This window comes from Oculina patagonica, chromosome 9 (genome assembly GCF_052425735.1).
Source record: "Oculina patagonica isolate OP01 chromosome 9, crgOcupat, whole genome shotgun sequence".
Taxonomy (NCBI): Eukaryota; Metazoa; Cnidaria; class Anthozoa; order Scleractinia; family Oculinidae; genus Oculina; species Oculina patagonica.
Window position 1 is genome coordinate 1,582,701 of NC_135766.1, and position 23,493 is coordinate 1,606,193.

A 23,493-nucleotide genomic window follows, 5' to 3' on the forward strand; every position below is an offset into this window, starting at 1 on the left:
TTATTTAGTTTGTAAATAGAGCATTTACCACGAATTAAAATATATTTTGATAGAAAAGATATGTTTGCTAGAGTGGCCTTGAATGCAAGGTTCTAAGTTGTACGTGTATCTTATTAGACATTTTAGTGAGTATTATCACTGTATATTTCTACGAGTCTTGCAGTATTTCGATAGGCACTACGCAGGAGGACAAAACGAAGCTGTTCCACAGAAAAGCTGTTCTTCATGCACTTTCCAGCTGACTGAGAAAAAAAAAATTCAACCCATCTGGCTGGCCGTGTTTTTTGTAATCAGCAGTTTTCTTGCTTTCTAAAGTATAACCATGTAAAATTTCATAAAAATCTTATGACTGGTTCGTTAGAAATCGTGCGTTTTCTCGGCCAGCTGGGAAGTGCATGAAGAACAGTTTTTCAGTAGAACAGCTCCGTTTTGTCCTCCTGACTACGTGCTTGCCAAAATACAAGTGTTTGCAGAGGTGCATACACTAAAAAAAGTTTGCAGAGGAATATTTTTCATACCCCCTCCCCTCCAAGGAATTAATGGTCCGTCCCTTAACACACTAAAATGTCTAACAAGAAATTTATTATTCAACGTTTTCTTTTCCCAAAATGCTAACTTCCCGCCGTTTTTTATCATTCACGCGGTCAAGAAGAATACGCAACCTGTTAAACCGGTTTAGCCTGCGTAGCTGGCGGTTTTGTTTGGGTTTTAAAGCGCACAAGCAAGCGGCGAACTCCCCAAGCCTCTCGCTTGCTTCTGCGCGCTTTAAACCCCCCGAAAAACAGCTACGCAGGCTAAACCGGTCTAGTAAAGTACAAATGCCGTGAGATATTTGTACTTCACAAGAGCGAGGACAAATACAACCGAGAGAAAAAATATCATGAGAGAAAACAAAGTGGAAAAATGAAAAAAATATATCGTGAGATATTTGTTACCGTTTCGCGTTTTATTTGTTCTTCACGAAGCGGAGTTGAAAAAGAGCCCACCTTCCTGTTGGTCAGCAACATGCCAGTAACGCGGACACTGGCCGGTCCCCATTATAATGTCTGCGATTAACGGACTTCTGGTCAAATCTGATTGGCTGAATGGGATTAACCACTCTGCGTTCTCAGAAATCGGGACTGGCCGGAGCCGGCGTTTGTGGTCTGTGGTGAGAGGTAGAAATGCTTCTAGTCGCTGAATGCTACGAAAACCGGGATAAGCTCCGACCTTATGGACCACTGAAGCTCGTATGTAGACTTAACCTTGATCCTATCCTACAGTTCCTGGAAACCTTTGGATTTGCTCCGGTATTTCTTTTAGATCTGCTGGACGTTTTGGCGACGCAGTGGCCTAACGAGAAGTGCGCTCGCACTGTATTCTGGATCCAGAGTCTTGGGTACAAGTCTGGTATCATTGTGTTTTCTTGGGCCTGGCATTGACTCTTCTCCGCAGAGGGCGCTTCAGTGGATGGAGGGAGGCAAAACAACACAAAAAAAAAACGAAAAATAAGGGAAGCGTGTGGGACGACGCCTTTCCTTTTCCCTTCCTAATGTACCCAGCGCGCTTTTATCCTCGTACCCAGGGTCTTCGTTCCCTTTGACCAACGGTCAGGACTGCGCAGAAGGGACGAAGACTCGAGGTACGAGAATGGCGCGCTTTCGTTGTCATTCTCTCCAGGCTTCGCGCGCTTACTTTTTACCTCTCCCCATTTCCCAGCCCGCACGAAAAAATAAGAGGCCTCTGCGGAGGAGAGAGTGACATTGACATTTTTCTCTCATAGACACTAACCAATCAGAGTTTGGTTAGGGACTTGGCTCTCTCACCTTTTACACCGTTTAGTTTGTATTTTTTGCTTTGAACATAAAAGCCATGCTTGGCTCCGCGCTACAGAAAAATCACTCAAAGCTTACTCGAAGAATTACGCATACGAACATGTAACTTATGGTCATTATTAACAAAATATTGGGAAAAGTGGTTAGGAGTTTCACAAATGCTTATTTACTTAAATTCGCCACGTGACGAGCGAGAATAATTCTGTGGCGCGTCTGATCTTGTGTTCGGTTGTAAGACCGTTACTTGGTACAAAACAAAATATGAGAAGCGATATTTACCGGAGGGAATGTTATGTTAAAGGGTAGGGCTTTCCACAAGTTGCTCGGCAACTTTTTGGCAACTTTTCATGTTTCGAGCAACTTTTCCCCCTGCGAGGAACTTTTTTCCTCTCGAGCAACTTGTTGCATTTTGAACAATTTCCAGACCGAAGATCTCCGAAGATTATCCGAGTATTGTTCAAAGGCCATACGAACGTTTCCGAAGATTTACGAAGTTTGACGAAGATTTTCGAGAAACGTCTGAAGACATTTCAACTTTCGGCTCATTCTGCATTAAAACATTACAAAAACTCCTCAGCAAACATGACGTCATCATTTTACAATTTTTCCCCTTGATATGTTATTAAGATACTTCTTTTGCTGTAAAATTGCATAAAACTGCTTAGAAATCTTTTTTTGTTTAGAAATGCAAACCTCAAAGGGAAATTAGCATATATTTAAAGAAATTATCTTGATTAGAAGCAGCGTTTTGGATTTTTGGAGCAACTTTCGAGCAACTTTTATTATCAGAAGCAACTTTTTTGGATTTTTGGAGCAACTTTTGAGCAACTTTTCGAGAAATTACGGGCAACTTTTTGGGAAATCTCGAGCAACTTGTGGAAAGCCCTATTAAAGGGTGGGGATGCCCGTCGGAAAAAAATGAGTCTTATTCTAAAGGAGACCAATCTAGGCGTGAAGCGAGCTTTATTTTGCCCCTAGCTAATAGATACCTTTCTTAGGGCCTCTTTATGAGTCCGGTTGACCGGGCTGGCCCAGTTACCGAGAAGCATTATTTTGCCTTGTATGTATTTGCACTTAAAAAATATGCGAATAAGCTTTATTATTAAAGTTACAAGTATCGATAAAGCTACGATAGTTGCGAATGATGCAAAATTTTATCCCAGTCAAACGGGCTAACATTTTCCATATGAACAGACAACAAAATTTGTCCTGGTGAACGAAACAGCCTGTTTACCGTGTTCACATGAAGACGCCCTAAGGGCATGGCCGTTAAGGGCTTCTTCGTGTGAGCCTGGTAACCGAGCTGGCACGATAAGCAGAACGAATTTTGTTTAATTTCCAAGTTTGAGACGACAGAGCTGGTTGAGTCAGCTCCTTGTGAAGACAGTTTTTCTTTCTAATGCAGATTTGGCGGTGTTGAGTGTTAATTGTGAAGTAACTTTGAACGACGCAGCACATTTCAGCCCTGCTCATTCAATGACTGAACCCAATATGGAGGCGTTGTGCGAGACAAATGGAGATTTGAATGATTCAGATGAGATCACGATTAACTGTGCTGAGAGCGAGAAATGCACTCACACACAGAACGACAAAGTTATTCGTGCTGATGTTGACCAGGTAAATTCAACAAAGACCAGTACACCACCAAAGGAGATTAACTTCATTCCTTATTTACAAAGCAGCTCAAATTGCGCAGAACAGTCCAGTTTCAATGGCCCGTGCACTCGCAGTACAAATCTTTTAATGGAAGACAATGGATTGGAGGTTGCTTACGATAGAAACTCTGTAAATAACGGTGGTAGAAAAAATACAATGCGAGAAGTGCCCTGCGTAATACGCACAGTGTGGGTGCTTTACTGTGAAAGCAGAACAACCACACATACAAGCAACACTGATGCAAGCCGAAGCAGGCTGGTGCAGGCCCGCATGTAGATTCTTGGTGTAGAATAATTTATAAGGCATAATGTTCTACGATATTTTGTATAAGTTTGTATTTTCGATACAAATTTATGCACCAAGCAATAATTTCAACCCCCTTGGTGGGTTATGTGAAGTTTTAAATGTTATTATGCCTTTTTTATAATAAAATCACATTTTTACTAAATTTAATTGTAGGTCAAAGTAGGATCTTTGCATCTGGGGAACAAACCATACTCCTCCAATATGCAACTTTTTCTATACAAATTGTCTTGAAATCTTACTCTTCAGATGTCATTAACCTCATTTTTCTCGTATTTTTAAATCTGTGTGCCATAAGTCATTCCCACCCCCTCCTCCCCAGCTGCAAAGGGTCACACGCGAATTCAAAATAATTATCTAATATGAAAAAAATATCTTATATAACTAATTTGCGTATGTTATACAGTTGATAGTGGTGTTTGTAGCTTTAGAGCGATTTTCGATTGAGTGTCGTAAAACCAAAACCACAGTAATCACTCTGGCCAATCACAAAGGACACTGAGACAATCCAGTGAACCAATCAAAACTCGAAGTAAATACTTGTTGCTGACACGAAGCGCGGAAAAACGTGTGTGTGCGAATCACGATTGGTTTTGGTTTAAATTCTGATTGGTCAAGAAAGTGGCGCGAGATTTTCAAACCAATCACTAACCGCAGTAATGCAGAGCCAAAACAAACGTAAATTACTTCCGAAAGTCCAGTGAAAATCGCTCTATCTACACTGTATGCAATGTGTACCCATGTTTTATACGACAAAGTTTAACATCAAGTGTATTATAATATTGAAAAACTCGACTTTGACAAAAAATGTCTTTACATTTCTTCTCATTAGATCATTTCGCATCACAGACCTTAGACTGCAAAACAGTCGTATCTTTTGCGAACGTGCTTGGTCTTGGAACGAGAGCGAGAGGTCTGGAGCCAATGTCAAAACTGTGAATGAGAGACACGGGACGTGCGAGGCTCGCGAGACGATCGGCTTAGATTAGCGCTTTTTCCAACGACTTTAGAGAAAAAACGACTGTTTTTCAGTCTTCACAGACCTTACATCATGTCAGAGTTGATGTGAGATAATTACCGTATAACTTGACTTTGACAAAAACTCTTAAAATCCTTTTTTAAGGTAATTTCTGCTATAGAAACGAAAAAGATACGTTTTATGTGCATTGGTATGTTCCAATTTTGTTTGTTTCATGCAATATTTGTTAATATTTATCTGAAAAGAAAAAAATGTCAGTAAATCGCTTTACAGAAAGAATGACTACACTCTTTTTTTTATAAGAATACAGTTTTTTCGACCCAGGCTGAGTATTCTTATTTTTCTGCCGATTTTAGTCTGAAAATATTCTTATGAACATTCTTAGAAAATACCGTTTGACATTTACGTTTTAGCAAGTATTGGGTAATCAATTACAAGTGTTTGGTGTCCAGATCTGTATCGTGTTACATTGTGCACGTGTTCCATCGCTTTTCGTTGCAGCCAGCAAGAGGCAAGATGTCGCGTCAGATAACACTTGGCCGTTGGGCTTTAAACAAAGCATTCCTCGCAGAGATACAATGATACAATGAAGGAAATGAAACACCTGATTTTGTTTCAGCAAAAAATATATTTAATTGTATTGTATTTACAAATTTTCAACTCAAAATTATATTCTTTTCAAAATCTCAGCCTCGGGTTTATTCTTAAGATATTCTTAAAAAATCGCAAATTTCAGCCTCGATATTCTTATAAACTAGATTCTTATAAAATTAAAAGGAGTGTACCTCCAGAAGGTTTTGTTTGTTAAACAGTGTACGTGCATACTGAGGCTTAAGAAATACGCCCAAATTTGTTATTTTAGCGTTGGACCTGGCGGTAGTTAGTAGTGGTAATTGAAGACAATATATTAAGCGTTAGGTGCAGTCCGAAAACAGATATTACAAAAACTAAAATAAAAACAGTTTCAAAAAGGTCATTTGATGTCCGTGTGATGGTAAAATAAAATATTGGTATGAATTAAACATGCAGCGAGCTAGTGGTACAATGTAGATCGAGACTCACATTGTATTTTTTGGCGTTTTTCTCTCTTCAGTGAAATGTCAGAGCCCCTACTCCTGGATCCACCGTTACAAAATAAAAGTTACTGCATTACGACTGAGTTAAGTCTATTTTATTAAGTTTTGCCAAATATCCGCTATAAAAGCTGTTTGTAAAACTGATCTGGTTGTTCTGGCTTGAAGACAGAATTCGCTCATTTCTTGTGTGTTGCAAGACACTAAAACCACAATTCGCTTGCCGGATCGGATAATTCATTTTACCCAAACGAGCGCAACATATCGTAGGGTGACCGAACGCGTGCATGCAATGCACAACAATGTTGCGATATGTTGTGTTGAAATGTTGCGTGTGTTTGTCCGGGCCTTTAAACGGGGTAGGAAAATCAGAGGTTTGTGTCGGGTCAGGGTTTTTGGCCATCCCCATCCCTAGATAAATGTATATACACTGGTTTACTTTGACTTGACCTTTAATTTAAAGTAATTTAATTTTGTTGACAAATTATTCTTCTGGGAGCCGAAAATTAACAGCAGCCGTTTTCACTCCCTTTTAATTTCCCTTTCGCGTTTACTCCTTCTCTTCTCTCCCCTCCCCTGCCACACAGTCCCCACGCAGACGGGCGTTGTCCGCCAGCGGTCTGGGTCCGTCAATAAAATAGCGTAGCTAGCGTAGCTTAGCGTAAGGATGGGCCGATACAGGTTTTTCAAAACGATACGATATCGATACGATATTTGCCTTTTTTCTCGATATCGATCTCGATATCGATATTATGACGTCATTTCCGTCGTGACGTCATAGGTATGTCACGTGATTCGTCTAAGAATTCAAAAGACAGTCCTGGCATTTTATATGTTAGCCACGAATGTTGTTTTTTGGTCTTTTTGATTCACTGTTGCATCAGCAGTGTGTGGATCCTGGTGTGGACATCATTTGTTTGAGTAAAAATGCATTTTTTTAAACCTCAGGTGCTGACCAGGAGACCGCAGGCTCAGGTCACGTGTACAGTATCGAAAACGTATCGAAAGTGCGATATTTTTCGAAAGTATCGATACTTTTTAAAATTGTCAAAATATCGATGTATCGAATATTTGGTATCGAGTATCGGCCCATCCTTAGCTTAGCGTAGCGTCCTCTCGTCGTCTGTACGAAGACTGTATACGAATCGCAATCAAATCGATTCGAACTTGGTAACAGAGTGTGTGGAGCGAAAATTGTGTTGAAGGTTGGCGACAAAGTGCTTCCAGCGAGGAAATATTTCAGTTGTAATGTTTCTTATCTGGAGTTTACCGTTTACGAACTGTTGCTAAGACGTTTTGAGACCTGTGTTCTCAAAGCAAAGTTGATCGATCTTCCGGTCTTGTGGTAATTCGTCTTAATTCATGCAAGATTAACTGAGGCTTAAATAGTTTATGGGTCTGTTCCTCTCATCTCAGAAGCATTATTTGTGAGAGGGAAAGTGCATTTCTGTCATGTTATTGGCGACAGCGGCAAAGAGTTCGTTCATGTGAAACCTTTCAAGTTGTCACACAAACGACTTATTTTCAGAAAGACACAGAGATGAATTCTTCAGATTCTTGGCACTTCCAGTCGCAAGACCCATGAAGCTATTATCTCGATTTTCGCTGTCGATGTGGCAATCACAATTGGAGTCTTAACGTTGTAGATGGAAGAAGTTTCTGATGTGACTGCTTCTCACAAACCCGGATCAAGTTAGTATTTAGTGTGTGTGTGTGTGTGTGTGTGTGTGTGTGTGTGTGTGTGGGGGGGGGGGGGGGGGGGGGGGGGGGGGGGGGGGGGGGTGGTGTAACCCTGCCGGCACAAGATGGGGACTGACATCAATTATCTGCCCCTGCAGTAGGGACTTTTTTAGCATTTTATTAGACTAACCAATCTCTTTTGGACAGAAAATCTGAGGAAAGCTTTAATTCCCCCTGTCAGGGCTAGCTCCAGAAAATTCAGATAGAGAGGGCTAGGAATATTGTGCCTGAACTTCTAATTTACAAAGTTGTGTCTGGAGACATGGAGACCGGAGGTTCTGCTCTTTAGTGTGTTAGTAATGTTCTATTTAACAGTTACACAGCAAGCTTGAGGTTTCTATCGGCTGATGGCCCAGGGTGAAGTCCTGAGCCAGCTATCAAAAGCTGTCAATAGAAACCAAGAGCGAGCTGTCTTGGAGAATTTTGGATTCCACTTTATAAGGTAGTACTCCCTTTCCCACCCCACCCCTGGTGCTGATCTATTGGACAGATTTCTCTTAATACTGGAAGTCTACAACCCTCCAAGTTAAGACCATTTTACTCCCTGGCCTGGTGGCTAAAAGTTTGGAGCTGGCGACTAAATTGGAAATGTGGTTGAATGTAATTTAAGCTAAGTTAAATGCGAAACAATGCTGGTCAGCAGCCTACCCGTGTTTTGGTCATGCGTAGTGGGAGGGGGGGTCTGCTGGGGGGTCGTGTGGTTCTACAGCTTGGCTTCTGAGGTCAGCTCATTTCCACGTGCACTTTTGCCGTTCGACTGTCTTTGGCGTCTTCTCCCTGCCCTCCCTCCCTCTCTGGTAAGTATGAGGTAAGTATCATGGTTCCACTGTGTATACAGTGTGACGGTGCCTGGTGGTTGCCGCTCACAGGGTTGTCATGGTTACCCTATGCTCTCGGCTTTTGTGCTCGAGGCTTCACCATCTTTCCAGGCACCTTCCCCAAGCTCATCTATTGATGATGAGTTGAACCAAAGTTGCTAGCCTGGCGACTTAAATAAAATTATTGAGAAGAAGGATTGAAAGTTTGAGCTTAATTTAGACACTAAAATTTTTCACTGGCGGCCAGATTTGAGCAGTTAGTGGCCAAATGGCCACTAAGGAAAAAAAATAATCTTGGAGGGTTGGTCTTTTGTCAGCTAAAATACATATAAAAAACAAGAAACTTTCACTTGACTAAGAAGTTTTAAAGAACTTTGTTAGCAGCTTGGAAGGTCAAAATAAAGTACAAATTGACTTACTGGGGTAGCTGTGATAGAATAATATATCAAAAACAGTAAGCCCTGAAGTACTATCAGTCAACTTAACTTTATATTTTCTCTTTGTAGTAAAACATGGCACCCCAACAGATGAACAACTAGAAGAATTGGGTGAAGAAATTGCAGCAAATTGGAAAAAACTTGGGCGTCGGCTAGGCATTGGTGATCCAAAGCTTCAAGAAATACATGAAGCTCATGACCAACTGTCTGAAAGAGGATATGACATGTTAAAGCATTGGAAACAAGACAAAGGTTCTGCTGCGACATATCAGGCTTTGTGCGATGCCTTAACGCATAAACTTGTACAGCGCCAAGACTTGGCAGAGCAGTTTTGTTACATCAATTATGGTAATTATTACTTTCTTCAATTTTATATGGGGAGGTGAAGCGGTATAACGGTCAGTGCACTGGACTCCAGATCAAGCAGTACAGGTTCAAGGCCTGGCCAGGGTTCAGTATGTTGTGTTCTTTGACAAGATACTTTCAATATGGAGATTTTTTTCAGGAAGCCCATACATGTTACAAATTTGATAATAAATTACAAAATAATAATAATAAAAATGACTAAAAAGTGAAAGCTACAAATTAGAAGACTATAAAAAGTTACAAATGTAAAAAATAATCGCAAAAAATTAAAAACTTACAAAATACTCCAAATACGACCGGTATGTCTTTAAAAGTTAAAATGTCAGAAGTGCTTTTTGCTTCATCAGATAAATTAATGTTTCAATCATTAGCGGCTCTCATATATCAAATTCACCAGAGGGTAAAAAGTGCTCTTCATAGCAGGGTTAGTGAGCCATTTGGGTAACTGCAGGTTAAGCAGAGCTTGAATACATACATGTTGTACCCAATACGTTTTATTGTTTACCCCATACATGTTGTTCCCAATGCTCAAGGGTTTGCAATGCATTATAAATTGATTTCAAACATGGTCAGATAGGGGTGCTGGTCAGCCACTTGCAAGTTTTCCAAAGTGACAGAATAATGTACGGCAAAACAAAAGAATGGATTGGAGAAATGTGACTTCTTTGCATATTTTGAGTGACTTTTGACATTTTGTCGCTTTAGCATTGAGAACAACTAGGGACGCCCTTAATTCTTTCTCCGTTTCTCAGCTAGGCAGTGGAATACACAGCCAGATTCAATCTGCACTAGTTAGTGATTTTATAGAGTTTAAGAGGAAAATTGTGGGCCTCACTTTTGTTTAGATGTGTTTTACTTATATATAACCAGTACAACCGGTATAATATGTAACTAGTTTCTTTCAAGTGTACGCGTATAATTCATTTAATTTATAATTTATTTTAAGCTGTTTCATTTTGTTCTTGAAAATATAAGCTTATGTATAGAAGCAAGATCTTGCAAATGAATATAATATTCTGGAAGGACATTACCTGAGAAAATGACAGTTATTTGTCTTAACACTGAGAAATGCAGTCGCCACATTGCTGACTCAACCAGAATTTTTAGTCGTCAAGGATGAAATTTTGGTTGCATTGGTGACTGCAGTACCAGTGAGTCGCAATTTCGAGCCCTCTAATAAGGGATTTTAACCTCCCCCCTTAGCATCCCATAATATAATCTTAAAGTGTTTTGTTTTAAACACTGAAGTGGCTCTACCTGTCAACTCTATGCCTTAATTAGATTAAAACATGAGTTTCACGCCTGCCCGGCAGGTCAAAATCTTGCCCTTTCAAAATAAATGATTATATCATCTGATCAGTTTATGATTAGTCATTTAGTTATTGTCTAGCAATCAATGACTTATCGGTAGGCCCCAAAATAAGTCATTGATGTCACTGATAATATTATTTACTTCATCTTGGACCTGCTCGGGCTATCAGTGGACTTGTATGGAAAATAACACAACTTTTTCAGTGTTGGGTGAATCATTAACCAGACTGTACATGTATAAGGCAGTGAGGTGGTTGATTATTTGCTTAAAGTTTTTTTTTCTGTTTTTTTTTTCTTAATTCCAAGCTGACTTAGCTAACATATATTTTTCATGTTTTGGAGTGTTTGTCTCGAAGCGAGTACTGAATATTCATATTGCAAAACAGACTGAGACTTGTTTTGAGATGCAAGCTACCGGGTATTTATTTAATTTATAAGTAAAGAACATTCATCATTTACACAATGTATTGACCAATACATTTTCAGAACTGTTATTTCTTCACTCAAACCATATGCATGATAGCCATGTTTTTTAAGCCACATGTTTATGGCAATGAAGCTGTGAATGGTGTGTGTTTTGTTTGGAAGCTTCTTATAATTTTCTGAATAATTATTTTCTTTTAGTATGTCTTCTACTATATTGGAAAAACTTGTACTCGTGGTTGTACTCATACTAGTATCATCCATTCAGATCCAGCTTGCAAAATAATGCTAGCGCTAGCCAGGCATCACGCCAGCATGCTGATGCTACATGTGGAAAAGTTCCTCAGCATTAACCATTTGAAACAACCCACGTGAAGCAACCCACATTATTTTAAGCCATTCTTATAACTATAATATAATAACACTTTCACTTAATTCAGTCATCCGTATGCTGACTACTTCTGACTATCACAGAATGAAAAAAGAGTTAGAAGCTGTTCTTGTTTAATCTTGTCCCAGGGGGGGGGGGGGTACTCCGGCTTGTTAATGATGGGGATGATCGAATGGAGGCAAAACTCAGGACCCAAAAAATCCCTAAGTCTTCCGACATTACCCCCAAAAAAATCCCTGAGCCAAAAAATAACCCCCCAAAAAATCCCTTGTCAAATTACCCCTAAATTGCCAGGAGGGGCAATAATATAACACAAAAATTGAACGCTCGTGTTTTTTTTATTCATCATACCATAAATACCCCAAGGCTGCGCCAAGGCACTTAAGTTCGTTTTTAATACCCAAAAAAATCCCCTATTCAAATCAAGTCACCCCAAAAAATACTTGCCAAATTTTCCAACCTTCAAAAATCCCGGAATCGAAAATTTCAAACCCAAAAAAATCCTTCAATCATTCCCGTCATTTACAAGCCGGTGTACCCCCCCTGGGAATCTTGTATACTTATAAATTTTCCCGGGGGGGGAACTCCTATATGAAAGGGACGGGGATGCTCATCAGTAATTTGGAAGAGTAACCCCTAAAAGAGACCAATCTGAGTGTGGCTCAAGCTTTTCTTGACCCCTAAAAGATACCAAAAAGCTAAGAATAGAATTGAAAATGTTATATTCCTTCATGTGCAGCCCTAAACTTCAACCATTATGGCTAAAAATTTTGGCATTTTGCCTGGAATACCCAAAACGAGAACCAAAAATCTGAAATTTACTCCCCTGAGCGAGATGATGAGCATCCCTGCCCCTTTCATATGTGAGTCTCCCCCCTCCACCAGGATAAATTTGAACCAAAACATATCCATTGGAACTGATTGGGTTACCCTCTTGTTTACATTTATTTTGTTTTAGTTATCCCGATTGCATATCTTTGTAGGAACTTCTGCCATTCAGCTGCCTGTTGGTCCACTACCAGAAGAAGAAGAGACAGGAAAAATCCCTGTTGCTACTACAGGTACATGGGACAATGGAGTTTCAAGCACAAATCAGGACAATTCAAGTAGCATAAGAAGCAGTCTGAAACGGAAAAATTCAGAACCTGCAAATCCCAAAGTGAAACGAGGTACATGTATGTATCGTCGCTTGCATCTAAGCATGATCATGCTACAAAAACATGATCTAATTAATTAGGTATTGAACATGGCATGATTGGTTGTCAAACATGTGAAGTTAAGCAGACCGTGAGGCATACTTTTGTACTTTTTTATAATGTGCTGGCGAAACTTTACAAAATTAGGCAGCAAATTAAACATGACATCATCAATGTGTTCACGATTTTTCTCAGTGAAAGAAATCCTTGTAATGTAATTCAACAAATTTTTATCTTAAAATGTTATTTGGATACTTCTGTTGCAATAAAATTGCATGGAACTGCTTAGACATCTTACCTTCAAAGGGAAATAAGCATATTAATTGAGACATTTTTCTTGATAAAAAGTACTTCCGAGCAACTTTTTTAATCAAAAGCAAGCAACTTTTTTTGAGTTTTGGAGCAACTTTTGAGCACCTTTTTCAGAAATTTTGAGCAACTTTTTGAATAATTTTGAGCATTACTTGTGGAAAGCCCTAGGGGCTTATACCCGGAATTTTACGGTATGCTGGGCATAGGTAGTAGAGGAGACAAAATCAAACAGTTATATGTTGATAAGGATGTCTAGCATGACACTTTAAGGTTGTATGTAAATGTGCACTCATTCTCATTTGCCTTTGCAAAGAAATGAGTAGAAGGTGAAAAGCATTGAAGACATGATTGACACTGTTCATTCACATTTTCATTTTTACTTTAATTTGTGATTTGTTTATTAATAACAAGATGCAGGGTCGGCCAGGGGGGTAAGTGGTATACCAATATACCGGAAAACATGTACCTTTAGTACAGTGGAAGCCCGTTAATACGGACACCAAGGGGACAGGCCAAATTGTCCGTATTAACGAGGTGTCCGTATTAAGCGGGGTCTCAGAAAAAGTCACGGATACATGTTTAATTGACACAAAGACAAAGGCAAACGTTTTCACAGCAACAAAATGTTGTTTAATTGTACTGTTACCGTAACAGATGCAAACTGTGAACCCTTACAAAAAATGAATAGTTTTTACGAAAACCTTACGATCTAGTCATACTTCTAACTAAACTTTATTAAACTCAACGATTAAATTATTTGAAAATGTCACAACTTTACTATATACAAGAAAAAAAACGCATCAAAGCAACCGAACGTTTTCTATAAAGTTTCCTTTGTAACTTAAACTCTGACCGTAACCGTTATTAAACTGAACAAACTCAAGTCGGTAACGTTACTTTAAAAGGAAGCTTTTAGCTTGAGGCACAACTAGGCGGACTAAAACCTTTGCAAGTCACACTATTAGGCTACTGTTAGTCTTATAATCGTTTTAACTCATCGCATTCTGTCATTTTTTGACCAGGGTAAAGTAAGAAAATTATTGCGACAATGAAAATTGACAGTTCATAGATAAACAGTGTCCGTAAAGCGGGGTTGACAATGTATGACAGTTTGTCACTCGGGACACGGAAAAGTGTCCGTTGTCCGTATTAACGGGTGTCCGTATTAAGCGGGTTAATTTAAGAGAAAATGTATTAGGTTTTCGTCGGGTCCAACGAAACTGTCCGTAATACCGAGGTGTCCGTATTAAGCGGGTGTCCGTAAAGCGGGGTTCCACTGTATACCAAAAATTTCCCCTCAAAACCATGTAAAATACCAAAATTTGGAAAAACACAGTATACTTTATACCCACAAAGGGTCAACTTTTGCGTAAAAATACTGTATACCCACCCCCTGAATACCGTATACTTTAAGTGAGTGCCACAATTTACAAGGTACGTACCACTGAGGACAATAATACATTATGTTTATACCATAGAACTCTTACAAATCTTAAATCATACTCCTTGTATTTACTAGATGGATATGATCAAACTGTATTAATTCAGTTTTGTGTATAAAACAATGAAACTTTTCGAGAAATTGATTTTCTGCATAAATAGAGACAACAGCCAGCTATCCTAACCTGCCTGAAAGTGCACCTAGCCCTGGCCACTCCCTCCATTTTTTTCTACAAAAATAAATCATAGTTACTAAACTACGAATAAATGAATTGGTTCTTGAATTAAAGTCTGCAAAAATTTGTTTGGGGGACCTCAATCTTAGTCAAAAGTAGTTGACACATTGACTTCGCCTTGCAGTTTCGATTCTATGGCAAATTTACCACTAGTTTTTAATTTTCATCACATTCTGCCAATGGAATGGCGAAATGACTGAACGGCTATAGTATAATGCCCTAACAAATACATGTAAAAGCTAACAGGACAAGCAAACCAAAGTAAAAGCTAACTGCAAGCAATTCATAGTGAAGCTTAAACCGCAAGCAAACCAGCTGCATTAAGCTAACTGTACGTGACACATTCCGCCATTCTGCCAAATAGGGTCGACCACTTTTTGAACCCCTCCCAAGGAAAAGAAAAGAGGTCATGGCCCCACAACATGTAATGTGAAAAATAGATAGCCCCCTCCCCATGCCACATACAAAAAACATGCATTGACACACACATTCACCAAAGTGGTGGATATTAACCAAGCCACTAAGTGGCTTGGTTAATATCTATAACTGGCCACAAACACTAAGGAGAATAGTTGTTTAAAAAAATAAACCCAAAAGGATGTTATTCCTTTCAAGAGGGGGACATGGGGGTTTGCGGTGTTGCTAAGTTTTTTTTTTAAGATCCCATCTTGTGGTGTTGCGGTGAATTTTAAATCATACAGTGTGTGCTGTTTGTGTTAATATGGTGTTTGGTGAAACGGAATTACATATTCTTTTCTGACACTTCAGAGCTAGTTAATCTTTAATTCCCACCAGCCAATCCCAAGCCATTTTCATTGATAAGTAACTTAATTGACCTACGCCACCTGGATCAGCCAGCTGGCAAGATTTTTATGCTAGCTTACATAAAGAATGCTTTCCATATACATGTATATATGGGTAATAAAATTTTGTAAACATTGTCCTGCAAGGAGGCCATGAGCTAATTGTTGTTTTTTTGTTTCAGGTGAATTGTCTTTTAAGATTGGCTGTGCTTTTGCCACTAGTAGAAACTCAGGAAAGCAAGATCTTCAAGAAGAGAGAGAAAAAGTACACAGATATATGGCAGAGAAGGTTGATGAGTGGAAGGAAAGAGTTGTTCTCTCATCATATAAAGGATTGCGTGACTTATATGCGCACTTGGTAGGAGAACTTCACCTAATCGATGTAACATTTGACAAGAGTAGCATACAAATAACTGTCACATGCTGTACCCTGGAGATTCTAAGACGCCTGTGGGAGGATTATTGCTCTGGTCGCCTGAATGCAGTAGTCCAGAAGTGCCTCGTTACAGAGAAGGTGAAAGATGAGCTTGATATGGAGACTATAATGCTAACAACAACTATCTTGGAAGAGGACTACTTTGCATGCCAGTTGTCTTTAGTGGAAATTTCAGGTTTGTACTTAGTGCAAAATGCACCATTATATTGTGATGGTTGTGTGGGCCATCATCCACTAAACCACTAATTAATGCCTTAACGTCCTAAAGCTCTTAGATGTTAACTTGTAAAAGCCAATTAATATCAATTAAGCACCTGACCATGTTCCCTTGCTCAGGGTTTGAAATAACAGTCGGCGATAGGTTATTACCGATCAAATTCACCAGCCAAAAACTAAATAAAATTTAATAAATTTTAAACGATCAAATCTTTATTATTTGCACCTTCACAAAAAATCACCGATCAAACTGTTTTTCCTTATTTCCAACCTTGTTGCTAAAATGGGAAGATAACATGTACCTACTGTACGTTATTTTCATGTGGAGAGCACTTGTAAAGGTACACATATATAAAACAATTTGTTTCAGAGAGAGATATGCTCTTCTTGTGGCGACATTCTTTCTAGGACAAAATACTTTGTGCTTAACGCATGTGCAGATATGTTATATACTGAGACTCTCATAAAAATGATGGGGTGTTTCTTCCTGTGGAAGGATTTCTGTAGACTCCCTGGCGCCAAGTTAAAACCGCAAATTAAATAACTTTTGTTGTAGAAATGCTTGGAGATAAAAACTCATTAAGCCCCCCCCCCCCCCAAAGTTTTTGATTTCAAAAGTTTTTTCTTTTTTTAAGCAGAATAATTATTACCCCCAATGTTTGGTTAATAGAGACCATAATTTTTTATACATTTTAGTTATTGTAGTTATTACACACATTGAGTCAAAATTAAGTTGATCAGGTTATAAAAATACTTTGTTGATATTATATAGTATTATATATTAGATAGTAAATACGTGCGCTGAGTGGTTAAAAATTGTGTTTCTATAACTTGATGGAGACACAGACAGTTGTCATTGTCACGGCAATCAATATTCACGGCGCTGAAATAAGCTGAGCAAAAATAACAACTAAGAATTGTGTCAAATTTTAATGTCACAGCTGACAAAAACCAGGTTAAGACTAAACAAATATTTGCACACTTGGAAACAAGCGAGTAAGATGTTTACAGAGCCCGCTACACTTTCAAAAATAGTCTGCAAAAGAAATTATCGAAGCAGCTGACCTTTCAAAGAAGTATATGAATTGGCGCGACTTCACTCCACTCTGGGCTTTGCAGCACTTCAGAACTATTCACAGCTCCTCAACAGGACAAGATATTCGTCCAGAATGCCGAAAAAAACTAATCTTTTAACAGAAAAATAATGAACTTTCACCACCAAGGTTCGAGTTGCTCGATTGGCAGCGTCGGTCGTCAAACTCATCAAACTATTCGGTTAGTTCGATGAAGCGAAATAAAACCACAATTGTTGACTCCTTCCAGTGCTTGGCTTCAGTTAAACCATCGGCTTAGTTATTTCTCATAATTACGTTAACATTGGGGCCTGTTTTCTTTGTTTGTTTGGCCAAAAAACGGTAAATTTTAGCCTTGAAGCAAACGTTGAACAGTTGATGTATTTCTGTTCAATGACTCCCTTACTATGATTGGTTTATTATTAAGTTCATGACGTAAAACTGCGAGGTGAAGAGAATCTACGTTTTGATGTTAAATAAAGCGCAAAATATTACTTTGATGTGCGTTATTTTCTTTGTGCTATTTTCTAAAAGAAAAAGAAAACATGTTTTTCGTGTTTCTATCGAGTTATAGAAACACTCGTGAAAGTTTGGGAGAACTTGAAAAAGCTGTGGAAACATTTGCCTATAGAGCGTTTTCACTCACTTGGCCGACATCTATGCAAATTTATTGGAACAAAAGGAAGTATTTGTAACATAAGAAAAGACTTCAAATCCCACAGGATTGGCTTGGTACACCAACATGGCCGCCGTTTCATTGTTTTGGAACACCAATATGGCCGCCGTGACGTCATGTGAAAACGCTCTATCGGCTTGTGCTCCCACAGCATTTCTCGTTCTTCCAAACTTCCACTCGTGTTTCTATAACTCGATAGAAACACGGAACATGTTTTCTATTTCTTAAATATTTTTCTGATATCCAGGTGGTAATACAGTTTCTTCCACCTCTAAAACTGTCAGAGAAGCAAACCAGAATGAAGAAAGAGACCCCCCAACAGGTGTGTGTACATGCAATTCATTTTTGCTGACTTTTTCAATGTACACCTACTTGTGTAAAGAAGTTGTCTGCCCAAGCAAAGCCACATGATCAATCGTTGATGTTTAGCTTCGAAATCAACTATTACCCGTATCTCTCTTTAATGACGCCTCCAGAAATGTTATTTACACATTCAACGCAAAAACTGGTTTTGTTTGTTTATCATGCCACCACATCCCTGATCTTGTGCCTCCACGTCCTATAACATTAAGCACTACAAAATAGATCGATCATTTAATATTTACAACGGTCGAATTTGGCTCCTCTGCTTCCTGTGTTATAACCTACATTGAAGTAATCTTGTATGGTGATCACACGATAAAAATATATATATCGATTTTATAATATTATTATTATTTGCAGATCCAGGTGGAAATCCAGATTCTTCCACCCCTTCAACTGACAGAGGAGCAAAACAGAATCAAGAAAGAGACTCAATTACAGGTATGTGTGCAATATGTGCATAAATTTTTGCTGCCTTTTCCAATTTACAAATTCTACTTGTTATTATTAAGAAGTTGCAGTCTGCCCAGTACTGGGAATCATTTTGTTGATCTCCATTCTTCTCAGCTCAAGATGGTGGTGATCCCCCCTCTTTAACTGACACAGAAGTAAAAAGAAAAAAAGAACAAGAGTCACCGACAGGTGAGTACATACATGTGTATGTCAGTTAAATGTATTACAATTTATGCTGACTATGGTTGCTATGTACATGTAGCTGGCATGTATGCAGAATGAAAATTATTTTCGCTTTTTTTTTTGGTTTTCAGAGTACAGCTTGACCTTCTGACAAACAACTTTCATGGGCAGTGAAGTGCTTGTCAGCTAGAGTTACTTTTTAACTTGGAAAATTCCGAGTTTTGGTGAGCGGGCCGATTTCACTCCTTCCCTCCTTCACTCCTGCCATCGATTCCTGTAAACATTTTAATTGAATTAATTAATTAATATCAAATTGAATTAATCAATTAATCTTGTGAAGCGGGTAGGGGGTTGGCTAAAATGCGACCTTTATCTGTGTTACTTTATATGAAGTACACAAAGGCTATATATTTGTTTCTGAAAACCAAATGTTCTCCTTGTGGTATGCATTCTTCCAGGCGTAAACCCAAGCACACGGAATTTTGTGCTGAACGCATGCGCATATATGAAGTACACAAAGACGATATATTTTCGCCAAATCTTACTGAGAACTGGTTAAAACTCAACAAAATTGGGGGTTCGATTTATCGCCGAGTATTTCCGAAAAAAAATTAGATGGTACTAGAAAAGAGTTCAATTTGAATGAAATATTCATCTATAAGCCGAGAGGTCATCAACAAACGAAAATTAACAAGCGTTTGTATTTATTCTTGGTCATTACCTTTTATTTTAGTGGCGGCTCCTTAAAATCCATTTGGTTTAATGAAGCAACGTTAGGAATGAAGTTTTTATTCGTCTTTTCTTCGCTATTTAGGCTGGAACTCGTCCTCCATCAGCTCGCACTGGAATATTATTTGTTTTGTCGGCGTATGTGATCGTCTTTTGAACTGACGAGCGCATTCGAAATCCCGCATGTCGTAAACAATTTCCTCGCAATCTCTTCTACAATAATTATTTCTGCCTGAGACTGTTTCTGTTCCTTTCCATCTGTTCCTTTCTTTAAGTTTAGTTAATTTGCAGAATCACTGCTAACGTGACTTTTCAAGACAAGAAGGGTCAAGAAGGAATCGATCTATTTGACTTGTTGTCGCGACACCAGCAACTGGCCAATCAGAAGCGGTCGTTCACATGCGCTTGGTAAACATTGTAACACGATCTGACAGAAATCGGCTGCGTGTAATATTTTTGTTCAAAAGCGAAAACTTAAAATGCCACGACTTCTCTGCTAAAAGAAACCACTTCAGAAGAGTTTGATTGGATTGGATTGAGGATACTCGAGAAATACTGGTAACAGCACATGTTTCGTTTTGGTGACATTTAAAGTTCACCCGCTTGATCTGCTTGATCTTTTCGCTGGCGAATTGCGACGAACTGAAGATTCACTGAATCATCAGGAATCATCCCGTATTCTCTGGTGATTTTGATCTTGGCTTATAGCTGAGCAATTTTGGTTTATTTTTTGTCAGTATAACTGGTTTCAAAAACTTAAAGTCTAGGGTTCCGCCTAATAGCCGAATAAATACGGTACATGCATGCTTAACTACCAGCCGAAATATTGTATTAATGTCAGTTTTCTTGAAATAGACCAAAACTCATTTTTTCTAATGATATCATTATTTTGCCTAACCTTCAAAAAACAAAAAGGAAAAATAAAAAGAAAGAAAACAATTTGCAACCGATGGGAACTCTATCACTTGCCCTTTCGGCCTGCTCTCCATGAGCAGCTAGATGACATAATAAATTTTCCGAGTTTAGTGGCTCATAGCCACTTTGAATAGTTATTTGTCTTAAAACGAAAATATTGAGTCGTGCATGAACAGTAAGTGTAATTTAAGCATGCATTTTTGTCAGGCTGATTAATTGCAATGCTTGGCATTTTGTTTGAACATGTTAAATTCCACGTACGAAGAGCTGAAGCTGTACAGATAGCAGTGCAATCAAGGATTTCTGCTAAAATATTCGGATGCGCAACACACAAATTATAAATCAAAATGTTTTACAAAGCCATGATTTACAAATCCAGTTCAATCCACCAAATTTTAGTCCAGCAATATCCTTCAAGATCTCTCAGGTACGTGTGGCCTAAGCCATGGCCTACCCCACATTTTGTACCTACCCCCCCCCCCCCCTGATTGGGCAAGTGAACATGAAAAGTAAGTGCACAGCAAGAAAACTACTTGTCCCAGATAACCGGATGGGACATTTTTCAAGCTCTTCATGTACTGTAGTTTTGATTTGTTCTTTTTAAGAGTGCCTGCAGCCAGTACAATGACCAGATTGATGCAGTTTTCTCTTTACTCTCCTCAGATCCAGAAAGAAATTTAAAAACAAAACAAACAGAATGGAATGTCAAAGAAGGATCATCAACCACAGGTATAACCTTAAAGTGCTACTACTACGATCAAATTTTGGGAAACCTGTTTTTTCGTTTGATCGGTAGTTAACCTTATATAGAACATGTATAAGTTCCAAAGCATATTCTCATATGATGAGAGAAGTGTACTTTTTCGAACTAGAAAGTCAATAAATTTCGTCCACCATTGAACTGCCATGTTCCTGTGGCCTGGTTACCAACTACCAAGGCCAGGCTTACTGGGAAAAACATTTGACGTCATTTTCTCAAGTTGCATACTTTCTGAATCACTGCTATCGCTGCAAGTAAGAAATTTGTCGCTAGAATGCGAACTAGCCATTAAATATTGTCAAATAAACGAGCCTTTTGGGTGAAAGAAAGCTTTCCTCGATCGATTGAGTTGAGAAAAATGATGTCACAACAACAGAACAATAAGGTTTCAATAAATTACCACAAGCTAAATTCCTTTGATACCGTGGTTATGTACGTATGTCGTCAAAATAAAGTTTGGGTCCCAGGAACCGAAAAATTTTGAGCTTAGAAAAGTGCTGTTTTCGAGTCTGCCATTAAAGATTTGTACTCTAGTGAACCCGCGGTATCAAAGGAATTTACTTACTTACTTACTTATCCTCATCGGGCCCATGAGGACTCTTGAGGCCGGCCAGAAAACTGCACCATCCATCCCGGTCCGCCGCCGATGCGACAGCAGCCCCCCACGAACACCAACCCAGCTGGTTCCTTTCTGTCTCCACGGTTCTTCTCCACGTTTCTCTTGGCCGGCCTCGCCTCCTTTTACCTTCAGGTGCCCACGTTAGTGCAGTCCTCGAGGTGTTGGCTGGACTTGTCCTCAATACATGCCATATCCATCTCCATCTTCTCACTCGTATGAGGACTGATACCGGTGTACTCCCTGTTGCTTCATATAGCTCTTCGTTGCTCAGATGGTTGGGCCAGAATCTCCTCAGCACCCTTCTCAGGCATGTGTGGTGAAACACATCCAGTTTGTTGAGATCAGTTGTCGTCACTCTCCACATTTCGGCTCCATATAGTTGCACGGACAGCACGTTTGAGTTCAGGATGCACAGCTTGGTTTTCTGGCTGAATCTGCCTGACCTCCAGATGTTCTGAAGTCTGGTGAATGCAAATCTGGCTAGTGCTAGTCGCCTCTTGATGTCTGCTTCTGTGCCGCCAAATTTGTCAAGTACTGAGCCTAGGTACACAAAGCATTCGACATCTTGAACCTCCTGTCCTTCTATCCTGATGTAGTCTGTGCATCTGTGGTTCATCCTAAGTGTCTTTGTTTTGCACGGGTTGGTATTGAGCCCAACGGCAGTGGCTACTAGTCTATCAGTCTTCTCTTGGAGATCAGCAAATCTGCTTGAGATCAGAGCAACATCATCAGCATAGTCCGGGTCTTCTAGAACTGATGTAAGCTTCCATCTCAAGCCGCGTTTCCTGTTGTTTGTATGCTGCATGACCCAGTCCATGACCAAGACAAAGATGAAGCCAGACATCACACATCCTTGCCGCACGCCGCTCTTCACTTCAAACCAGCTAGAATACCTTCCACCTTCTGTAACACAGCTTGAACTCTGATGGTATAGTGCCTTGAAAGTCCTGATAAAGATATCAGGAATGCCATACTGCCCCATAATGTCCCTTGCGGTAATTTATTGAAACCTTATTGTTCTGTTGTTGTGATGTCATTTTCTCAACTCAATCAATCGAGGAAAACTTTATTTCTCCCAAAAGGCTCGTTTATTTGACAATATTTAATGGTTAGTTTGCATTCTAGCGATGAATTTCTTACCTGCAGCGATAGCAGTGATTCAGGATGTATACGACTTGAGAGAATGACGTCAAATGTTTTCCCGGGAAGCGTGGCCACCGTAGTTGGTTACCAGGCCACAGGAACATGGCGGTTCCAGGCCCGTAGGGAGGGGGGTGCGATGGGTGCGCTCGCACTCCCCCCCCCCCACGCGCCTTGGAAATCCGCTCATTGTGAAAAAAATATTAAAATAAATAAATAATTACATTCAATATGGTCCTTTGGGTTGAAGGTCCACCATTTGTACATTTGTGTGGTATATTTTGGGCCAAATTGTGTGATTCTAGGTTAATTTCAATGACACATTTTTACCTAATGTCCTTCATAGTCGATCCCTTCGAAGTGCCATTAATATTCCCAGGCACTACCAAAAAGAGAGAAGGCTGGGTACTTGTTGGGCTCGGAAGCATCCAAGAAGGTTGGAGCTTACCACAGTGCTAAAAGATCGACAAACTGGCTCTTGCTGATTTTTGTAATTACCATTTGACACTAAAATGAAGAAACCTATCTTTTCCTGTCTTCCTTCTAAGAACTGCCGTCACTGTTAGCTAAACAAATTACAAATTACTTTTTCAAAGTTCTGTTTCGAAAAATATGATTTGCATTTAAAAATG

General features: G+C 39.3%; 1 protein-coding gene across 1 annotated transcript in view; it reads left to right on the plus strand.

Annotated features, from left to right (window-relative positions):
• Nucleotides 1-23,493, plus strand: part of LOC144665185 (uncharacterized) — a 292,253-nt gene that overhangs the window by 13,868 nt on the left and 254,892 nt on the right. The window contains exons 4-6 of the mRNA XM_078526363.1: nucleotides 18,423-18,503; nucleotides 18,630-18,704; nucleotides 21,006-21,071. Of these exons, the coding sequence (XP_078382489.1) occupies nucleotides 18,423-18,503; nucleotides 18,630-18,704; nucleotides 21,006-21,071 (222 nt within the window). The remainder of the gene's footprint in view (nucleotides 1-18,422; nucleotides 18,504-18,629; nucleotides 18,705-21,005; nucleotides 21,072-23,493) is intronic.